We start from the raw sequence: 22,594 nt of genomic DNA, 5'->3' as shown, positions 1-22,594 counted from the left end.
GGTTGGTTGTATTTACTTCACAATAGCCATCCACATCTAACACCGAATGCATAAGTTGAATGATAATACTGGAGTCAGATCCTTTTATCTCCGTGGATGATCCCAAATTGGCCAATGCATCTGCTTTTACGTTCTCTTCTCCGGGCCTCCTCTAGCAGAAGAGAAACGTCACCAATATCGGAAGCATCATCGACTCCAGTGAAGCAATCCCGAAAAGGGTCCCCTACACTAGAGCCTTCCCCCTATATCGGGGGTCTTCAATTCTCGAGCTTCCTTTAACGCCTCCTCAGAAAAGGTTGGAAGAGAAGGCGAATGACCCACTGTCATAGCCCCAAGCAAATCACTCGGGGTGCTCCGATCAAGACTCGGGATTTCAGGACCGACCCCGACCGGTACAGCCGCCATCGGCTCAGGAGCTCTAGCAACCTCGATAGCTTTCGCAGATCGGATCACCAAAGCCGAGGCGTTATCTTCTTCTTCTTCTTCTTCTTCTTCTTCTTCTTCTCTCAGTCGTTGGACCGAGTCAATCGGAAGGGCAATTGTCTTCCTCCTCACCTTCCGAGTTTTGGGCTTGGGGCCCTCTGACCGAGAGGTAGCTTTTCGCTTCTTATCTTTCCCCGGTTTCGGGACCGGGGACTTATTTCCTTCTTCACCGCTCGAAGGCCTCAAAGCGGCGTCCTTGGTAACACCTGCATGAAAGGAAATCGGTAACGAATGGAGCACAAAGAACACTTCGAAGGAAACGAGAAGTAAACCCTTACCATGGTTCTTGGCCTCCCATCTGCCTTTTGCCAAATCACGCCAAGCGTGTTCGGCATAAGAGGAAGTCGAGGCTAACTTCCGAACCCAATCCTCGACGTCGGGCACCGCTTGTGGCATCCAAGGGGCAGCTGTATATCCGGAAGAGACATCAAAAAAAATCGGGAAAGGATACGGAAAGCAACGTCTTATGAGAACCACTTACGGTCGAAATTTCATTCCTCGGGGAACGACATCTTCTCTTCCGAAATAAGGTCACGGGTCCTCACCCGAATATAACGCGCCATCCAACCCCGGTCTTTGTCTTCGTCGATGCTCGGCATCAAAGCCTTCGATGCCCGACGATGAAGTCTGATTAATCCTCGAAAGATTTGAGGCCCATACAATCATATGAGGTGATTCAGGAAAAAATCCAGCCCCCGACTTTGATGGAGAAGAAGCGAAGTAGGATTACTATACGCCATAGAGAGGGATGAATTTGACCGGGGGTGACATGATATCTTTTGCAAAAATCAATGATCACTGGGTCGACCGGACCCAATGTGAAGGGATAAGTGTAAACACTTAAAAACCCCTCCACGTGGGTGATGACGCTCTCTTCGGGGGATGGAATTTGCAACACAACCTCGGAACCCCAGTTGCAGTCTTTTCTAACGGCCTCGAGATGATCCTCTGTTATAGAGCACATATACATCGACACGTGCTCGCATCGACCCGGGACGGATGAAGGATTCTCAACCTTGAAATCGATCTTCAGAGTACACGGGCCGGGAACGTAGTCATAGGTGGACGGCTCCACCGGCGCCTTGTCGCCGGACGACTGTGAAGAAGAAACTTTCTCCTTCTGAGGTACAGTTTTCGAAGTTTTGGCCATTGATATGAGAGGAAGAAAGACAAAGGAAAGTGAAAAATTGACGACACCAAAACTCTGGTAGCGACGAGATAGAAAGAAAAGATGAGAGAATTTGGGGGAGTGAATGCGTAAAAGTGGTAAATGTTAGATGAAAGAGTTATTTATAGGCTCGCATCATGACAGTTCAATATCAGAGGTAGTCGATCGCCATCTGACAAGCATTAAATACATTGAAAGGCTAAATCGATGGGACATCTATCACACGATCACATACGTCATAATCGATCCCTGTTAAAACGTCGGCTTATGACCCGATCGAACCACCGAAAATCACATCGATTCTCACTGCATCCTTCGTGAGAAACAAGGGGACTATTTGTATACGGTCGAAATAGATTTCGGCCTTCCTACGTTCGATCGAGTTCAAGTGGTAAGAAGTCGGAGTGAGATTTTGGAAGTGAACTCTGAAGTTAGTACTAACGAGCCTCGAGTCCAAAGGTTGCTCGAGGCATCGGCTCGATAACCTTATCGAGCCCGTGACCGAATCGATCCGCAAGGCACTGCTTCGAGGTCGGAAATACGCGACGCCCATCCCGAAGGTCGAACTCGAGCCAAGACCGAAGGGCTCGAGCCAGTATCGAGCTCACAGACAAGAGCTGTTGCAACCGCACCATGAGAGAGAATATTGGCGGGAATCGAGGAAGAGACAAATCATCATGGGTCCTCCACTATATGCTTTATTTTATTATTTTTTGTAATGACCCTTTACTATAAAGGGGGGAATCCTTGTAAGCTACAGGGGCACTGAACATATTGAATATATTGGAACAAAAGATCTTTTCTTATATACAAAGATATCTCTTTGTGCTTGTCTTGCTTTATCTAATTCATTCTTTCTGTTTATCATTCCCATTCTCATAATCAAAATACTTGTATCGTTATCTTTATATCAAAGGGTATTACGTATCCTTAAAACCATACATAAATTTAACATTATCCGATTTTTCGGGTAAACAACATTGCACTCAGAATTGGTGGCAAGCGTTTAAAACGAATTGGGCATTTTCAACAATTTGACAGCAAAATGTTTTTTACATTTTGTATTTTTTTATTAAAAAAAAAAAGACAAACAGAAATTGAGGTCAACAATTGCTTACATTTTCGTGGAGATTATCTAAATACTAATGGAGATTATCTTATACTAAGGTGAATTCATGGATATCTGCATGACTAATGAGTTCAATACTGCAACAGCCAGATCAAAGGAATTAACTGCTAACTAAAACTGATGGAGTAAATTTAAGGAACACCAGTCTGGAAAGACACAATCCCCATCTCAAATTCTCAATGATTTTCAATAGCTAGAAAATACAACAAAGACTAATCTATTCTAAGGAAAATTTACCAAATTGCTAATTCTGTATGACCATCTTCAGTTGCACAAGCTCTAAACATGCCGGTTGTATTAAATGGCATGGTAACTTCCCCGGTGGCAGATACAGCAATCAGGCCAGTGGTTCCTTTTGGGGCTGATTCCTCTACAACGTAGTCTGCTGCCTCCTTCAGAGAAAGCCCTTTATACTCCATTAGAGCAGCCACATCTCTCGCAACAGTTGCACGGATTATAGCATCACCTTGGCCTGTAGCGGAAACTGCACATATTTTATTTGCGTATGTACCTGCACCAATAATGGGAGTATCTCCTATCCTTCCAACCATCTTGTTTACTAGTCCTCCAGTAGAGGTAGCAGCAGCTAAATGTCCATAGCTGTCAACAGCTACGCATCCAACTGTTCCTAGCTGGCTATCCCCATTAGGACCCGGTGGTTTTTCATCTTTTGGTATAGGTCGTGTATTATAATCTACCTGTAAATTGGTAGCAGCGACATTAGACAGTAACACTTAAGGAGAAAGCTTATCAAAGTTAGGATAACAGGAAAGTTTAGTCGTAAATCACGAGAGTTGAGTTGCCAAGAAGGGAAAAGAACAAGAAAGCTCTGTTAGAGGCATATCTGCATAGCTACACTTAAGCGATTAAGGCTGGACACTGTAATTAGACTCACTTGGAGGCAACAAAAAGTGGACCAAGTGCATATGAATAACATGTGCCAGTGTTTGCAAAAAATGAACACTAAAGCTCTTAGAAAATCTCAACCAAAAGACTAGATAAAAACATATACATATAAGAAAGCAGAGGACTTCAATCAATGTCAAGGTCAAAGGCACAAATATACAATCTTGCAGCAAATATGATAAAGAAGGAGAAGAGTTGCATACCTGGACTCTGTTTGCTTCTTTTGCTTGCTTTAATCTCTCAATATTTCTTGGAGTGATAAAGTGGCTTGGATCCATGGTTTCAACCCCCTTGATAACAGAATCATCACAGTTCATCAAATAGATTGAATATAAAAAAGGGCCAACTTGAATGTAATAAAAACATACAACCAGGGGTTATTATCAGAGATACCATTCATCAGCAGTAAGTAGTTAAATAACTTTCTTATGGCTTTCTGCAGGAGTGTCTAAATTGATGTGGCAATAATTAACCAAGGACTTGAACCAAAATAGATTTCGACAAGCCAATTTCACAAACTCACACCAAACCATTTAAAGCAAAAAACTGCCAAAGAATTAACTATGCCACTGGACCCTGTCTCAGATTCCGTGGAATGTTCATCAGAGAGAATAACATTAGAAAGTTTTACGAACCTGCTCCCTAGCAAATGCTTCCGCTCCCTCAAACGCAAGATATATATGTGGAGTTTTTTCCATGACCAACCTAGCCAGAGATATAGCATTCACAACTGTGGTTAGGCCGGAAACAGCTCCACAGTTTTTCGTATTACCATCCATGATGCATGCTTCCATTTCTACTGTACCATTGCTGGTTAGAACAGACCCTTTACCAGCATTGAAGTATGGGTTATTTTCCAGTTCCCGCACCTGCTTGATTCAAGCCAGTTAAAAGCTATCATAACATCAATAAAAAGTAAATTACCCATTATACAGAAACCACAAGTTTTCAGAAGATCCAAGTTTTTCAAGTTTCTCAGGAGCATTTCCACAACGCATTTACAGAATAGTAACATTTTTCCCTTGCACGAATTAAAGTAATGAGAGTATGTATTAGCTAGAAAAACTGAAGCAGGGGGTAAGAGCACTTTAAATAATTCTTTCATAAGTCAAAGAGAAAAAATAATTCAACCTAAGTATCAAACATAGTTAAGTAACATATCTTTAGTCTCATCCTAACATAGTAAAAAACAAGAAATAGAGATCACATGCTCCTAAAAAAGAAGAAAATACAGAAAGTTAGAAACAGATGGAAAATGAATAAAAAACACACTTTTTTCCATTTCTCATGTGAATAAAATATAAAAAAGAAAAAAGAAGTTATATTTAACTGAAAAGGAAGAATATAACAGGTGATACCCATCACTAAACAGAGTAAAGAACAACTTTTGATGAGAAATTGAACAGATGCAAAATCGCTAGGAAGAAGGCAGCTACACTGACAAGCATAAATACAACCGATTAAAAAAGTACTAATATCAAATCCTTAGCAAAACCAGAAGTAAGGTAGAAAAAGAGAAATTAGAACTTTATAGTAAGGTAAAATTGGTATGTATACCACGAGTTCAACAACATCCAAAGGGGATTTGTGGGCCTTGAGAGCATCGACCCCCATCTGTAAGCAATAGCGGAGGCAGACTTCTCTGGGCTCACGAAGCTCCGGCGGCAGATCCTTTGGTATGTCACCAGCTCCGCCGTGCAACGCTATAGCCCAACCCATAATTAGCTTAGCACACCAATTGTCACTCGAGATTGTCGCTCTCGTTTACTCCGTACTTGCACTACCAAAGGTGTGTTCGGTTTGTAATCCTTTTAATTGGAAGGAAAATGGAAACCACTACTCAGATGACCAATAGTGTTTGGGCTCCCACGTAGACACCACTGAATGACCCATTGTTTTAATACAGTGACGATGACATGAATCGGTTCGTCAACATTTCTTCTTTTCAATTTTCAACGAGGCAATGATAAGCCTTTAGGAGATCAAAAGGGATAAAAACAATTTAGTAGTGTATAAGTCAAAAATATGCCCTTGAAATATTTAGCATAAAATGACATTAATGAATGTCATCGGTCGAGCTCGTCTAAGCCATAGCGAGATTAATGATCGCGGTGTCGATATAAGTCGTGGTCGAAATATCAATAGAGATCGCGGTCAAAATGTCAACAAGGGTCGAAATCGAGATCGATTATTAGTGATAAGACTTGTAATGGCTAATTTGTGAGAATAAGGTATTAAAAAGGGGAATATTCTAGTGAATATTTCTAGTGTTTGTACTATTAGAGTTTTCTAAGAAAATGGGCTCATATATAGAGAAAGAAGAGACAATGATAAGGAAATGTAATATTTTTCTGATAAGAAGACTTTGGAGAAGAAGGCTCCCTTTCGGATAAAAACACAAAGGCTACCTTTTTATAAAGATTCTCGTTCATATTATTTCTCACTCTTCCACCAGATCCAAGGATTGTTCATGCAAATCTTGGATCTATCTGTCATTCACGATTGTCAGACAAAAGATTCACCTTGTTCATTCGTTATCGGGTGAACCATTCTTTTTATTTAGATAAATACCATTTATTAACATTTATTGCTAGATATATCTCATTTAATGTTCTTGTTGCAAGAGTATTTCATATTTATTGTTATCAATCATATACGAACTCAGTCCCATCTATCGTGCATCCTTACGCTTAATATCTAGAGTTATTATCCTTAACTAGATTTGACCCTTCATTATATAAATTAAATAGTTTAACCGGAGATTATATTTCTTGGTCAAATAATTTGGCGCCGTCTGTGGGGATTTTCTAACTAAGCTTTTTAGTTTCTTCTAGATCTACAATCGGTATGGATTGCTGACGTAAAAAAAAAGAACCTTTTTCCTCTCCGCTTGCACAGATCTAACATGGCAGGTAACATAGAAGAAAGAGTAAGAATTATGAGTAACCTCCCAACCAACCTCATGGACATCATCCACGAGATCTCAGAAGCAGTGGACGAGGTCACAACGCCCAATGCCTCTCCTAGGCAAGGTGGATCACCCCCTCCCACTACAACATCACGAAATCCCTTGGCAAGACAGCCTCCACATCCGTAGGAGAGGAGGCACCGTCAGTGATAAAGAAGCTCCTTGAAGCTTGGCTAACTAATACACTGACCAGCGTACTCCATAAGTCCGTTCAGGGCGCGGCCGTAGCGACTGCGAGAACCTGTGCTACGCCACCAGAGAACAAGCAACATGATCAACTGCCCCCCTCCCCGCGCCCGCAACAATAGGTATCACTCACAATGTTATTAATAATGCAGGTAATGACGCACTCACAACCATTCTGAAAAGGATGGAAGGAATGAAAAACGAGAACAAGGCACTTCTGGACCAAATGAGAGAGCACCAAGAAAGGGTCGATAAAATACCGGGCGCTCCTAAGTTATTACCGAAAAGATATGTCGGTCGGTTCGTCGAGCAACCGTACAGCGACGGCGCGCTGCCCCGCACGCCATATCGAAGACTTTTAAAATACCGCCCTACTTGAAAATATACAATGGCACAACTGACCCCGAAGATCATGTGACCCACTACGTCACCACCGTGAAAGGCAACGACCTCACAAAGGAGCAAGTATCCTCTATTCTGCTAAAGAAGTTCGGCAAAACCCTCACGGGAGGAGCACTAACCTGGTACTCACAACTACTAGCCCATTCCATCGAAACTTTCGAGGAAATGGCCGATAAATTCGTGACGGCCCACGCCGGAGCCAAAAAGGCTGAGGCGAGAGTGGATGATATCTTTGCTATCAAATAGTCGCCAGGAGAAGGACTTAGGGATTTTCTCGCCCGTTTCAACCGAGTGAGAATGACTTTGGCCAATGTATCAGAAGTAATGGCGGTGGCCGCTTTTCAAAATGGACTGAACATAAATGGTTCGAGAGCGACAAGAAAATTACTGAGTCGGCTTATGAAATGCCCCCCAACAATTTGGGACGAAATACATAATGTATATTATGCCAAATTTCAAGCAGACGAAGACGATCTCAATGGGCCAACTCATCGACTGACCTCAATACAAGCAGATTCCAGAAAAGATTGGAGAAGTGATATCAGAAGAGATCCGGTAACCTCACGGCCAAACCGGGACCGACATCTCCCATATGTCAGAACTATCGCTATACCATCATCCCACCATGAAGAAGGACCACCCCGGTCAAGGACAGGGACTTACCAGAATGAAAGAGGTATGCCCCTTTATTATCCACTCACAATTTTTGCGTGTCACCTACAGAGATTGTTTACGCCCTGAAGAAGCTCGGGTAAAAGGTGAAGTGGCCGCAAAATATGAGGTCAGACTCGAATGCCAGAAAATCAAACGCCCTCTGCGAGTTCCATCAAGAGCGAGGACACAAAATCAAAGATTGCATCGCCCTAAGATAGGAGGTCGTGAATATGCTGCGACAGGGGCACCTCAAAGAACTCCTGAGCGATCAGGGAAGAACTAACTTTTCTAGGGGGCGCAAACAACATCAAGGACCGCAGAAGCCGCCCGCACCATCCACATGATCATCGGTGGTGAAGACGATACTTCCATCAATAGCGTAAAGTTAACCATGACCCACAAGCTCAAACGGTAGATCACCCACGAACGATATGACGAACTTGAAGAAACTCGAGGACAAGATAGTACCACACTCACTATGACGCTCTTGTTATTATTTTACAAATTTTAGACACCGATGTAAGACAGATTATGGTAGATGACAAAAGCGGCGCATGTATTATCCATCCCCGAGTACTCACACAAATGAAACTAGAGGACAAGATAGTACCACGCTGCATCACACTAACGGGTTTTAACAATGCAGTTAAACGAACATCTGGCGAGATCACACTCCCCTTCCTGACGGGTGGCGTCAGCAAACATCAGCCTAGACTCACGACCACTCAACAAATGATAGACAAAGAGAAGGAAGCATAGCAATCAACAGGGTCGAGGTCGGTAAACGACGACATCAAAGACGTCATCAAAGACCCCGATATGGCCGAGGCCTCAAGATCGACTATAGAGGACCTCGACCTCGTTCAGCTAGATTTCAGCAATCTCAGCAAGAAAGCTTACATAGGTTGCAAACTCCAAGAACCAAGTAAGTTTCGCAAATTCCTAATTGCTAACGCGGACCTGTTTGCTTTTAGCCATGCAGATATGCTAGGTATCCCAAAAGAGATATAAACGTCGATCCACTCTATCCCCCGGTAAGGCAGGTTCGACGTGTCACGACCCAAATCGATGGGCTGCGACGGGCACCCGGTACTGTACTCAACCGAGTACCAATGTAATGTATCTTTCTTATTACATCATCATAGATAAGTGGTCCACAAGGGGCGTCATGAGATAATCAGAGTAAACATGAGGGAATACCCGACATAGAACGACCCAACCTGATATAGAAACTCATATTTGTGACATACGGGCCTATAAGGCCAAAGTGATCCATTATATACTTAACATATAGGCCGACAAGGCCATACAAGTATCTGTATACATGACATCTGTCTACAAGACTCTAAGAGTACATACTTATCATAAAGGTCGGGACAGAGGCCCGCCATACCAAACAATACACGTCTAAATCATACTGACCAAACAAGCAATTCCAGAGTAAATGTAGCGCAACAACATCTTCCGCTGAGCTGATAGCCTACTTAGAGGACTCTTGACCTGTCTATCGGGACTTGCGGGCATGAAACGCAGCGTCCCCAGGCAAAAGGGACGTTAGTACAAATAATGTACCAAGTATGTGAGGAATAAAAATCAGTAAATAATAGACAATAGACATGAGAGACACATGGAGTAAAAGACTCGACATATATATCTTAAAATCTCTGTGAATCATTTAATATTATAATGTCATGCATATGTGTATAATTGTCATACAATGCATGGGTATATGCGTTCATAACATCATCAAGCCTCTGAGGGCATCCCATCATATCATCTCGGCCACTGTGGGCAATTCATCAACGTCTACCATCATCAGGTAGTGGTGCATATATAACGATGTAACATTTTCCATATCCCATACACACACACACACACACACACACATATATATATATATATATATATATATATATATATATATATATATATATATAACGCCATCTGGTCATGGGTCAATGTGCATGTATAAATGCATGAAATGCATATGAAACACGTTAATACGATTTCTCGGAATGTCATAAAAATAATATGCCCGTCGGATAAACTTTATCAAATACGTATTTTTCTCAGACCCATGAACAGAAGATATAATAATAATTCACATGGTGAATCAAGAATATAGACACTCCTAGTATTTCTATGAATAGAGTTATTTATGGAAGTTGTGCATTTGCTCGTTTCGTTCGTCATATAGACCATGCCAAAAAGAAAGAAGGGATAACCTCAACATACCTGTAAGACCAATTTTCTACTTGTATCCATGAACAATCCCCTCCACGCCTCAATCTTATATGCCAAAACTAGTCTTCTTCCACGTTACTTCACTATAAGGAAGTCTCCAATTTACTATTATCCGGAGGAAACCGATGTGTGTATAATATCTATGTCGTTTTCTGCATTTGCCTCAATCATAGAACTTAGTATCCAAGAAACGAAATCCTTTGCCAAATATCATGTTGCTGAAGGCATAACTAACGCTACATTTGTTCTTGAAATCAATAGGCAAGTAGAGGAAATCATATGTATTCTTATAAGTCTCGTCAATATTTGCGGTGAGTAGCATCTTTTAAGTATACTTGTTTGGGATGTTTTTAAGTATTAAAGTAGTCCTACTATATTCTTCAAGACTCATTTTATTCATGCCACCTATTTAACTAGATTTATGAGTCATTTAGTTAATCCTATATAGCTGCCACGTTAGGGGGGGAGGGGGGGGCTCAAGACTTATCCAAAATTTTATAATTAACTATCTAATCTTCCACAAAAATTATTAATTATCCACATAATTCCCTAATTAATTAGGTAATATCTCATTACCCAATAATTAAGAATTATCTCAAATTACTTAAAATACTACTCACTTTTAACACACTTTATACACCGTACTATCATGGTCATGTGGTACCTTGTATGACACTAGTCCATAAATACCGAGTATTTTAGCTCAGGCCGTATTTTATCCCAAAATGTTAAACTTCGACGAAATTCATTTTCTTCGATTCACTTACCCTCTCACCTTCACGAATTAACTTATCACTTGTTTGAAATAGCGTAATACTTATAATCCCAAAATAAATCTCATTCCCGAACTTACGTCGATTAACTCACGACGAAGCTTTAACGTACGAAAATGCAGAATGTAACATCTTATTTCCAAGCTTAAATTAATTTACTTATAGCGTACTTCCACGTACGAAAACATAGGGTGTAACATCATTCCCCCCTTTGGAACATTCGTCCTCGAATGTTGACTGATGCACTTATCATTTTCATAAATTATATCTTCCAAATACTTTAATATTCTCCTTGCCATTTAGGCAACTGTTCTTTGAATAAATCCAAAGGCCAGGGCATTCCCCCATTTAGGACTCTTTCTCACACCACGGTCTGTGGTCGGAATTCTTCCAATCTCGTAACTCTTGCTACCTTCTGCCATGTAGCCTGTAGGACTTTTTCCTTGCATGTGCTCCTATGCGACTCTCCCCTTCAGCTTTTAGCCAATCTTTAGGCCTCACTTTGGGAACATATACAGAACTTGATAAGATGTCCCTCTGGGCATCTATAGGTGTATTGAAGTTCTTCGGTCGGTACTTTGTCGAACTTACGAATATTGCCATATCTCCTTTCATACTTTGTAACTTCTATCCATCTATTGTTGATTTACCTCAATGTTGATCTACAATCTACCACTGATATCTTGAAACTTCTTACGTAAAACATTGCCACTAGGGCTTACGTTGCATCTCTTTTAAATGTTATTAGTCTTAGACTCCTTTGAGTTTATTCAGGCTATACTGAGCTTTCTATAACTTAGAGAAACCATCAACTCTCTTGTTTTCATGGGCTTAATCCTAAGGACTTATCCATTCTCATCACCTTCACACTCGCACTTTCTTATCCTTACTCCTGTCTTCCTAAAACCTTGTTGCTTTACCATACTTTCGCTTGCGACCTACACATATCTATTTATATTACTCACAACCTTTCAACTTGCTTGCATCATAGATTTCCTTATGTCATTCTGGAATATCAAGCGAGATATCATATCAAGCCTAATTACTCTCTTAATCAAGCTTCTCGATACCTAGAAACCATAGGCTGAAAGATATGCCACTGACGACGCCGCTATCATTCCTGGATACTAAATCCCAGCACTTTTAGCCTTCTATCCGAAGCATGGATCATTTACGACCTTCTGCATTTGAGTATCTCGTGCGTTATTCACTTTTACCTTACTTACCTTAAAATCTCGCATCACATCTTTTATCTCTTTCGTGACCTCCCTTCCACATAGGTATAATTCACATCCATAACTTGAAGCTCTATTATAATGACTTGCACCTCTGGTGCATACATAATCTGGTAAGAGCTTCATATAGACTTCTTATGAGGCTAGTACTCTTTTAACTAGCTTTATCATAGAGCCGTTATAGAATATGACTACTGTACTATCTCTCTTGTACCTCTAATATTAAGAGTGATCCTGCAATGTTCTGAATCATGATTTCTATAATTTTCTAGGTCCAACCGTTCATTAGCCACAGTAGGTGGTTCATCTCGGCCCTGTCAAGGTTTATCTCGCGGACGGCCGTATATACTTCCCATTCATACTGAAGCTAACCGTCCATATCGCCGCCCTGTCAAGGTTCATCTCGCGATCCTCTGATAGGTGCCATAAATTCTTCGGCGTACTTAAAAAGGAAAATGACCTCTTATGGACCCCTGAATGCATCCAAGCATTGAAAGAGTTGAAGGTATACCTATCCTCGCCACCGTTGCTCTCAAAACCGAAACCAGGATAGCCTCTCCTCATCTATCTCGTCGTATCCGAAGTAGTTGTGACCGCATTCCTAGTCCAAGAAAGCAAAGGTACGTAATCTCCCATTTATTACATTAGCAAGACACTAGTCGACGCTGAGACGAGGTACCCCCACCTTGAAAATTTGGCTTTGACCCTAGTCGGAGCTTCACAGAAGCTTAGACCGTATTTCCAATGCCATCTTATCTGGGTCGTCACGACTTTTCCCTTAAGAAGCATTTTACACAAACCCAAATTTTTGGGCAGATTGGCCAAATGGACCATCGAACTAAGCGAGCACGATATCACATATCGACTGCGAACGACGATAAAGTCTCAGGTCCTCGTCAATTTTGTCGCCGACTTCAGTGCGCACATACTGCCAGAAGTCGAAAAGGAAGCCCTCCACACTTCTTAGACACACAACCTATGGGTCCTAAACACCGACAGCGCATCTAACGCATCAGGGTCCGGGCTGGGACTCGTACTCGAAGTCCCAACAGGCGAAGTGATTCGCAAGTCCATAAGGTGCCCGGACATGACTAACAACGAGGCCGAGTACGAAGCCGTAATTGCAGGTCTAAGACTAGCACTCAAATACAGGGCGAAGAGGCTAAGGCTGCGCTGTGATTCTCAACTCGTGGTCAACCAAGTCATAGGGACTTTCCAAATCAAGGAGCAAAGGTTACAAAAATACTAGATCAAAATCTGCAAACTACTACCCGAGTTCGACGAATGTCAGCTCGACCAGATTCCTCGAGCACAGAATATCGAGGCATATGGTCTCTCCAAATTAGTGGCAGCCACCAAAAATATCACAACTGGAGATCAAAGTGTGGTCCACCTTCTCAATTCGTCGATAGACCAAATAGAGGTAAGAACCGTAAACCTAACTTGGGACTGGCACAACCGTATTGCTATATATTTGCAGGACGGTATACTCCCTAATGATAAAAAAGAGGCCAAGAAACTGCGGATGCAAGCATCCAGGTATAGCATCGCTCACAACGATCTGTAAAAAGGACATATGGCGCCCCCCTAGCGAAATGCTTGGGCCCAAATCAGACGTGGCGCATCCTTGAAGAAGTGCACGAAGGCCACTGCGGAGCTCACTCCGGCAATCGAGCGTTGGTCAGGTGCCTCATACGAGCAGGATACTACTGGCCCACCATGAAAAAGGAAGCCGTAGATTTTGTGAAAAAATGCGAGCAATGCCAGAAGTATGCCCCAATGATCCACCAAGCGGGCGAACAACTATACTCAGTGACTTCCCCTTGGTCGTTTATCAAATAGGGAATGGATATCGTGGGCCCCTCCCAGCCGGACGAGGTAATGTACAATTTCTCTTGGTTTTACTGATTATTTCTCTAAATGGGTGGAAGCAGGAGCATTCGCACAGATAAGGGAACATGAAGTAATCACCTTCATATGGAAAAACATTTATGTCGCTTCGGTCTCCCCAAAGAAATCAGTTGCGACAACGGACCTCAAATTGCAGGAAAGAAGGTCGACAAATTTTTTGCAAAATGGCACATCAAAAGAATACTGTCAACGCCTTACCACCCCGTAGGTAACGGGCAAGCAGAATCCTCCAACAAGTCAATACTGAACATCATGAAAAAGAAACTCAAAGAACGGACTGTGGCCGGAGGTATTACCATAAGTACTCTGGGCCTACCGAACAACGCCAAAAGCGAGCACTGGGAAAACGCCATACTCGTTAGTCTATAGGACTGATGCAGTAATACCAGTCGAGGTCGGGGAACCCAATCTAAGGTACTTCCGCGACAGCGGATCCCAGAACGATGACAGTATAAGGCAACAACTCGACGAGGTCGAGGAACGAAGAGATATGGCTTACGTAAGAATGGTCGCCCAAAAACAACAAGCAGAATGCTACTATAACAAGAGGGCAAAGATCAGGCCACTTAAAGTCGGGCACTACGTGCTTAAAGCCAAAACACAAGCAAGCAAAGACCCGCGAGAAGGCAAACTGGGAACAAACTGAGATGGCCCCTACAAAATCACGGTAGCAGCAAGAAAAAGGGTCATTCACACTAGAAACAATGGAAGGAATGTGACTACCAAACAACTGGAATATTAAGCACCTCAAGTACTTCAACTTTTAAAAGGACGAGGTCCCCAAAGTCACACTCTTTTTCCCTCACTCGAGTTTTGTCCCAATTAGGTTTTCTCGAGGAGGTTTTTAACGAGGCGATGACGGGGATACTTCAGTATTGAATTGCATAGATGGAAAGCACCGGACGATCAGTTCATTGCTCAATCTCTCACTATCTTTCCAGCTCGGCCAATGAAGGTACTAGATAGACCGGGACTGGTACTGAACTACCAGCCAGCGCCCGGAAAATATGTAAATCTTAAGTACTTCAACTTTTAAAAGGACGAGGTCCCCAAAGTTACACTCTTTTTCCCTCGCTCGAGTTTTGTCCCAATTGGGTTTTCTCGAGGAGGTTTTTAACGAGGCAATGATGGGGATACTTCAGAATTGAAGTGCACAGATGGAAAGCACCGGACGATCAGTTCATTGCTCAATCTCTCACTATCTTTCCAGGTCGGCCAATGAAGGGACTAGATAGACCGAGACTGGGAGTTAACTACCAGCCAGCGCCCGGAAAATATGTAAATCTCTCCAAAAGTATGAATAAAGCACGAGTACATGAAAGTTTATCTCTACTCTCCAAGTAAAGGTTGCATTTGACCTCGTTCATATTAACACATATTCGGCCCACAACCTCAATTAATTAAAGGTTACATTCGACCTCGTTCGAATTAACACCTATTCGGCCCACAACCTCAATAATTAAATGTTACATTCGACCTCATTCGAGTAAATACCTATTCGGCCCACGTCCTCAATTAATTAAAGGTTATATTCGACCTCGTTCAAATTAATACCTATTTGTCCCACGGCCTCAATTAACTAAAGTACATTTGACCTCTTTTCGAATTACTACCTACTCGGCCCACAACTTTAACCAAATGAAGACTACCTTCAACACCGTTCAAACCACTCAAGTCTGTTACGACAAAGGCAATCAAGCAATAAAATCAGAAAAGCGTACAAATCCGAACAAAGAAAAGAAGTCAGGTACGAACAACAAATCCAACACTTTATTAATATTTTTTACAAAGGCTGCACGCCTACAAAAAGTTCACATGCCCGCGGCTAAGATAAAAAAGAACTAATCACCACCCGGCTCAGCAGCGTCACCCGCTTGATCATTAAGACCGTCTTCACCTACCTCATCGCCATCGCCAATGAGATATTCATCCTTGTACCACGCATCCTGGTCAATCTGGTCCACGCCCGCACCCTCCTCGTCATCGCCAGCTTCCGGTGTAGCGGGGTCATAGCCACAAGAAAACCGAGCTTTACGTACCTTAGCACGTGCATTCTCAAAGTCGGCTTATGAAATAGCCCCCACCACCATGAGATCCCTGAATATATCCAGCTCGGCCTCTGCGTGAATCCATTCCTCGTATAGATCCCGAGGAATATCAGGAAAAGCATAAGCATAGGATGGAGACGGTTGAGCCAATAACTGTGCCTTTTCAGCCTCGAGGGCAACAACTCGATCACTAAGGCCCGTAACCTCTTTTTATAAGTCCCATATCCGCTCATCAAGCCGCTCCTCTCTGAGCCTAGCCGTCTCCAAAGCGCAATCCCGCTCATAACGGAAAACACAGATCGTGTCTTCTTAATCTTCCATTTTTCTCGCAGCTGATAACTGGGCCGACTCCGCCTTCTCCAAACCCGCCACCTTCTTAGTGACCTCGCCACTCAAAGCGACCACTCGGAGTTGAAACTCCTCCAGCTCGACGCGCAATGAGACCACTTGGGCCTGAAGGTCGGCGCATTGGGCCTCGACTCCCCTGCTCACCTCAAGCTCCTTTTTTTTGTCCTTCAACGCCCCCTCGAGCTCACTACATTTTCTGATGACCTTCACCAATTCGTCGTCCAAGATCACGGTCTGAAAAGAAAGCCAGAGCGAGTAAGAAATTCGACACAAAAAATGAACATAAAAATAAAATACCAAACTTACCATAAAAGCAAGGTCGGCTATGCTCTTCGACAAAGTGGAGTCCTTCAGTTTCTCGAGGGTCTTACCCTCCACATCGGAACAGTGGGGACCAAGAAAAGGGACCACATCCTCCATACCAACTATCAGATCCCGGTCCAAAAGGGTCGCAATAGTCAGCGTGGTCCCCTCCAATATCACCTCGAGCCGGGTGAGTCCTTCTCACATCATCCTAATCTCCTCGGCGTCCATATCGGAGCCCGTCTCGTAACCCTCTTCGGATACACGTTTGCCCTTTGTGTCAACCCGATAGAAAGGATCCTCGACTGGTAACGAGGTCGATGGCTCACCCCCCTATAGGGCATCATGGACTCTCACCGACGGCCCTTAAAAATCCGTTTCGGCCTCAGGGAGCAACGTACATCCCTCGGCCCCCGACGACGGCGGAATTATGGGCAGTAGCTCGGCATCATCTTCGAGGTCTATGGTCGCCGTTTCTCTGACGACGAAATCCTCTATCGCCGAACTCCCCACACGGATAGCTCCCTCGTCGACATCTACAAATCACCTCTTGCGGGGAAGCAAATTATCATCATTTGGTGACGATCCTTCCTCGTCGTCTTCGTCGATTAGATCACGCAGAGGGGAAGTCGAAAGCCTCGCTGCATAAGTAGTCGATGACCGAGCAGGCCTCACCGCAGCAGAAAGAAAAGAAACGATTTTCCTCTTGCGGAATGTCGGAGCAGGAGCCTTCTGCCTCCTCGAAGACCCTCGGGCTGCAAAAGAGATTAGAACATCAACTCTTACTTAAGGTCGTAATGAGCAAGTGAACACAAGGTCAGAACATCATACGTAAAAGATTATTGTATAGATGAATACGGACAAACAAACTCACCGGTCGCTGAAAGCTTGGGCCCGAACTTCTTGATAAAGGCTGGCCATTCACGAATCCCCACTGTGTGAGGCAAGACCTGGCTAACCCAGTCGTGAATATACGCAACCAAAGGAGGGGGCGAAGTCTCAGCTGAATAAGGAAAAGGCAGAATGTTAGGCTATAGTCAAAGCGGGCAAATTAAGTGCTTAGCAAAAAATACTTACGGGCATAATTCCATGCCTTAGGAAATCCATTCGCGTTGGGCACAACGTCCTCGGTCTTGACGTAGAAGTAGCTGAGCCAGAATCGACGATTTGCTTTATCATCCATCTTCACTATCAAACTTTTAATTCCTCGATGGCGAAGATGCAACATCGTCCCTCTATTAGAAATTAGGTGCGAAGAGGTGCATTAGGTGGCGAAGAGAGATCCCACGGCCATCCAATTCCGCGTATTTTGTCAATATGCGGATAAGTTTGTAGATGTAAGGTGAAAGTTGGGCCGGACAGACGCCGTAGTAGCGGCAAAATTCCTCCACCAATGGGAGAAGAGGAAAAGAGTAGCCTACATAGAACGTATATGCGTAGAATGCGCAGTATCCGGGGCGATGAATCTGCACCACGTCGTGCCCCGCCGGGTCCAGATCGATGTGGGCCGGAATTTTGAACTTCGCCCTGAAATTAGCAAGAGCAACCATATTCATCACCGATTTCGAGGCCTTAGGATCGTCCTCGGGTAACTTCGAGAAATCATCTCTAGCCTTTTCACTACGAGAAATTATTTTCTCCACCGTAGGGAACCCTTCATCCTCGAGGATAGCAGAAGCGATGTAAGGAGGCACACTCACCGCCAGGGGAGCAGGATTAGACGTTGCACCAGAGATGGAAGTTGAGTTAACCATGGTCTTGTAGGAAGATGTCTAAAGCACATAAGTTAGAAGCAACGATCATTAGAACCAGAGGAATGGGCACGCACCGACGAAGCAGAATAGAGACTAGGGTTCAATATGGAAAACGCAAGAGAGAGACGCAGGGGATTCGATATAAGATGAAAGCAAAACAAACACAAATGACCTCATATCCCTATTTATAAGAGTTCGAGCACCAAAACCAAGAAATCAAGCCATCATTATCCAACGCATATATTGAAACGACGCATAGCGTCGGGAAAACGCGTCATGATGACGCATGATGTCATGACGTCATTCTGAAAAGACGCAGCCCCAAAGCTTGAAACTTATGAAAAGTCAGGTTGCCACCTCGCCTAATGCACCTCTACCCAACTTGCTCGCCTGATTTCATCAACAACGACAAACAGAGTCCGCTCACCAAGGCTGCCCGACCTCGGCCTTAATAAGCGGAGGGACTAAATGTATAGGCCAAAAATTTGCCCTTGGAATATTTAGCATAAAATGGCATTAATGAATGTCATCGGTCGAGCTCGCCTAAGCCATAGCGAGATTAATGGTCGCGATATCGATATAAGTCGTGGTCGAGATATCAATAGAGATCGCAGTCAAAATGTCAACAAGGGTCGAGGTCGAGATCGATTATTAGTGATAAGACTTGTAACGGCTAATTTGTGAGAATAAGGTATTAAAAAGGGGAATATTCTAGTGAATATTCCTGGTGTTTGTACTATTAGAGTTTTCTAATAAAATGGCCCATATACAGAGAAAGAAGAGAAAATGATAAGGGCATGTAATATTTTTCTGATAAGAAGACTTTGGAAAAGAAGACTCCCTTTCGGATAAAAACACAAAGGCTGCCTTTTTATAAAGATTCTTGTTCATATTATTCCTCACTCTTCCACCAGATCCAAGGATTGTTCATGCAAATCTTGGATCTATCTGTCATTCACCGTTGTCAGACAAAAGATTCACCTTGTCCATTCGTTATCGGGTGAACCATTCTTTTTATTTAGATAAATGCCATTTATTGACATTTATTGCTAGATATATCTCATTTAATATTTTTGTTGCAAGAGTATTTCATATTTATTGTTATCAATCATATGCGAACTCAGTCTCATCTATCATGCATCCTTACGCTTAATATCTAGAGTCATTATCCTTAACTAGATTTGACCCTTCATTATATAAATTAAATAGTTTAATCGGAGATTATATTTATTGGTCAAACAAGGAGGGAATTATTGATGGAAGGAACACGGCAGCACAGACACACACACACTGAACGGTGTGCTGTGTGAAAAGCGGGATACACGTGAGAGTTGAGAGTTGAGACCCATGTTAGTATGTCCTTCGACACTTCCAGTAGGCAGACCGCATACATATATGTGCTACACAAAACACACAAATATACTTATAAATCACATTCGGAGATTGCGATTTATAAGTTACGTACTCCAACTGCGACTTATAAGTGCCGTAGTACGTCAACCTTATAAGTTGCATTTCGGCAATACTATTATAAAAATGCTTTTTTAGCAGGCAACTTAAGCTAACGATATTTAGAACCATGTAAATCGCATTTCACATGTATGTTTTACATATTTTTGAAATTCTTACAAGCACATTTTAAAACAAAAACCCAAAATAAGGGAGGTATACGTAATTAGTGCTATAGACAAAAAATTACGGAGGTATAAAATTATCTTGTTATAGAAGTTGTAAATTAACTACTTTTAGTATTTTAATTGTATTCCGTAGAATTAATTAGTTATATTAAAGAAAATGCACACGCAATCAAAACAAATTACCCAAAATACTTATTTTTGGAATTATTATAATTTACACCCATTTCAAAAAATATTTACAAAATGCTCAACAGATATGTATGTTGTTTGCTGTCAGGATATATTCACATGTTGTATACTTTAAGGGGTCCTTTGGCTTAGATACAAGTTATGCGGGAATTAAACAGAGAGTATCTATGTAGGAATTAGTAAGGTAGAAAATTATGATGCAGGGGTTAGTTATGCCGGAATTATAATGTGAGAATTATTTCTTATTGATGTTTAGTTTGATTATATTACAAATTAGTATACAACGTAAAATTTAAAATAATTTAATGTGAGAATTATTTTTATCATTTGGTAAAATTATTAACTTTGTTTAGTCAAATGAAATTATCTACGGAGAAAAATTAATATCCAAATAATGGAACAACAAAAAGAAGTATTGATAGTCATTTACAAGATTTTCATATTTCCCCACAATATTTCAAAGCAATTTAAAAATAAAAAATTTAAAAGTTTTAATCCATCCACACTATTTGAAGGTGATTTCAGACTGAAATTTTTCATATTTAAAAGTACTTTTAAAATTATGGTTTGTTAAACCTCAAAAGTTAATTTAGTGATGAGATTTTTTCATATTGTACTAGGAGGCTCTCTTTTATATGCTTAGCCGATACAAATACTAAATTTATATGGTTTGAACTTCATTCTTCTATGATAAATTTTCAATTGTCAATAAATTGTCTTAACATTATCTGTTGTAACTTTTATACTGTTTCATTATGAAAATTAACATATGATAAATTTATAGAAAAATGAAAACAATCCTCTTATCTCCTTAATTGACAAAAAAATTAAATCCGTGTAATTTATATAGACTTCTACTCAAATGTTTATTATCTTATCACCAATTAACACCAATATATTAATTACTATAATTTATATCATGTTAATATTTATTTAGTGTCTTTTGATTCTCTTTGTTTGAAGTAGTAAATTGTCTCATTGGGGATGCAAATCCCCGTGGAAGTTTTCTTTGCTTGCTTTTACTAAAATTTTCTCTTGATGTATACAAGATATGAATTAAGGGTTTTTTCATCTTTTATTGTTGTAAAGAATAATGTTGTTCGTTTAAGTTTCATCAAGTAACTGATTATTTCTACTGTTGACACACTTGTAAAACCAATTTGGATGTATTCAAGATTAGGTTACCCATAGATTAGTATGCTTTTTACTCGAGAAATTTGTTAATATAGATGACACTTGTAGTTTTAATGTTTTCTCTTGTAAAATATTCAAATACAGTGTGGAAATAGCCATTGAAATCAGTTTTTCAATTTGATGTCTATGTTTGGCATTGACTGGATGTTAAAATGTGTATTATAGCACGTAACCTTTTAATTTTAATTGGAGCACCTTAAGCAAGTTATAATTTATAGTTTAATTTAATATAAATTATTAAAAAAATTAATTGTAAACTGTGATCCCCAATATCATTCTCTATCCGTGATTAAATAGATATAATGATGATTGTTTTATTTATCAAAAAGTTAAGGAATCTTTACGCAATAACCGTCTGAATTTATTATTTATTTTTCGTAGCCAATATATTTAAATTATAGATCGATTATATCAGGTTATATAGATATTACATATGAGATATATATTTATTATACATTTACTAGTTATTTTTACTTTAAACGGTTGATTGAGGCTACTTAGGTTAATTTTTCAAAAAGTAACTTAACACCTACAAACAACAATTTTAAGATAGAGATTTTTTCCTTCCTATACAACATTAGAAACTTATTCACTAAAATTATCCTAATTTTATATATTATTCGCCCTAAACAAGAGTTACTTACAAATTATATACAATGCATTATTAGTGTCTTAAATTAGAGAATTTAGTTACACCATTTTTTCCTTTTTTTGTTCTCCTCTCCTCTTTATAAAGAGAGAAGGGATGGGAATATAACTATTCCTTATTCAATTCCTAATATAAAGAGATACTCATTTAAGACTACTTTGTATATAATTGATAAATTGTATATGACCATATAATTAAGTTAATACTTGATTAGGAATGGTAAATAAGTTTCCTATGTAGTATAGATAGGTAAAAATCCCTTTTAATTGCAATGTTGGGGCAGTATACGAGCCTTTCCTCATCTAGTTGTAAAACAAGTCTGAAATATTTATTGAGGTCTACTTGCTTTTAATTTTCCCAAACAAGTATGGCAGTAGCAGATTAGCAGCACCGCAAACAAAATGAACACAAAA

General features: G+C 41.0%; 1 protein-coding gene across 1 annotated transcript; it reads right to left on the bottom strand.

The window, feature by feature from the left end:
- Positions 1-2,871: 2,871 nt before the first annotated feature.
- Positions 2,872-5,604, bottom strand: LOC104092901 (isoaspartyl peptidase/L-asparaginase 1). The gene is made up of 4 exons (XM_033655296.2): positions 5,244-5,604; positions 4,322-4,555; positions 3,890-3,976; positions 2,872-3,478 (listed from the first exon to the last, which is right to left on the bottom strand). The coding sequence occupies exons 1-4, from the start codon at positions 5,403-5,405 to the stop codon at positions 3,014-3,016; spliced, it is 948 nt and encodes a 315-aa protein (XP_033511187.1). The 5' UTR covers positions 5,406-5,604; the 3' UTR covers positions 2,872-3,013.
- Between the last annotated feature and the right edge of the window lie 16,990 nt (positions 5,605-22,594).

This window comes from Nicotiana tomentosiformis, chromosome 3, assembly GCF_000390325.3.
Source record: "Nicotiana tomentosiformis chromosome 3, ASM39032v3, whole genome shotgun sequence".
In the NCBI taxonomy this organism is placed as follows: domain Eukaryota; kingdom Viridiplantae; phylum Streptophyta; class Magnoliopsida; order Solanales; family Solanaceae; genus Nicotiana; species Nicotiana tomentosiformis.
This window is presented reverse-complemented; position numbering and strand designations above follow the sequence as displayed.

Coding starts and splice junctions, on each gene's coding strand:
- LOC104092901 (XM_033655296.2), bottom strand. CDS start 5,405: ATGGGTTGGGCTATAGCGTTGCACGGCGGAGCTGGTGACATACCAAAG. Junction 3,977..4,321: donor AAGCATTTGCTAGGGAGCAG/GTTCGTAAAACT, acceptor TCTGTTATCAAG/GGGGTTGAAACCATGGATCC. Junction 3,479..3,889: donor AAGAAGCAAACAGAGTCCAG/GTATGCAACTCT, acceptor ACCAATTTACAG/GTAGATTATAATACACGACC.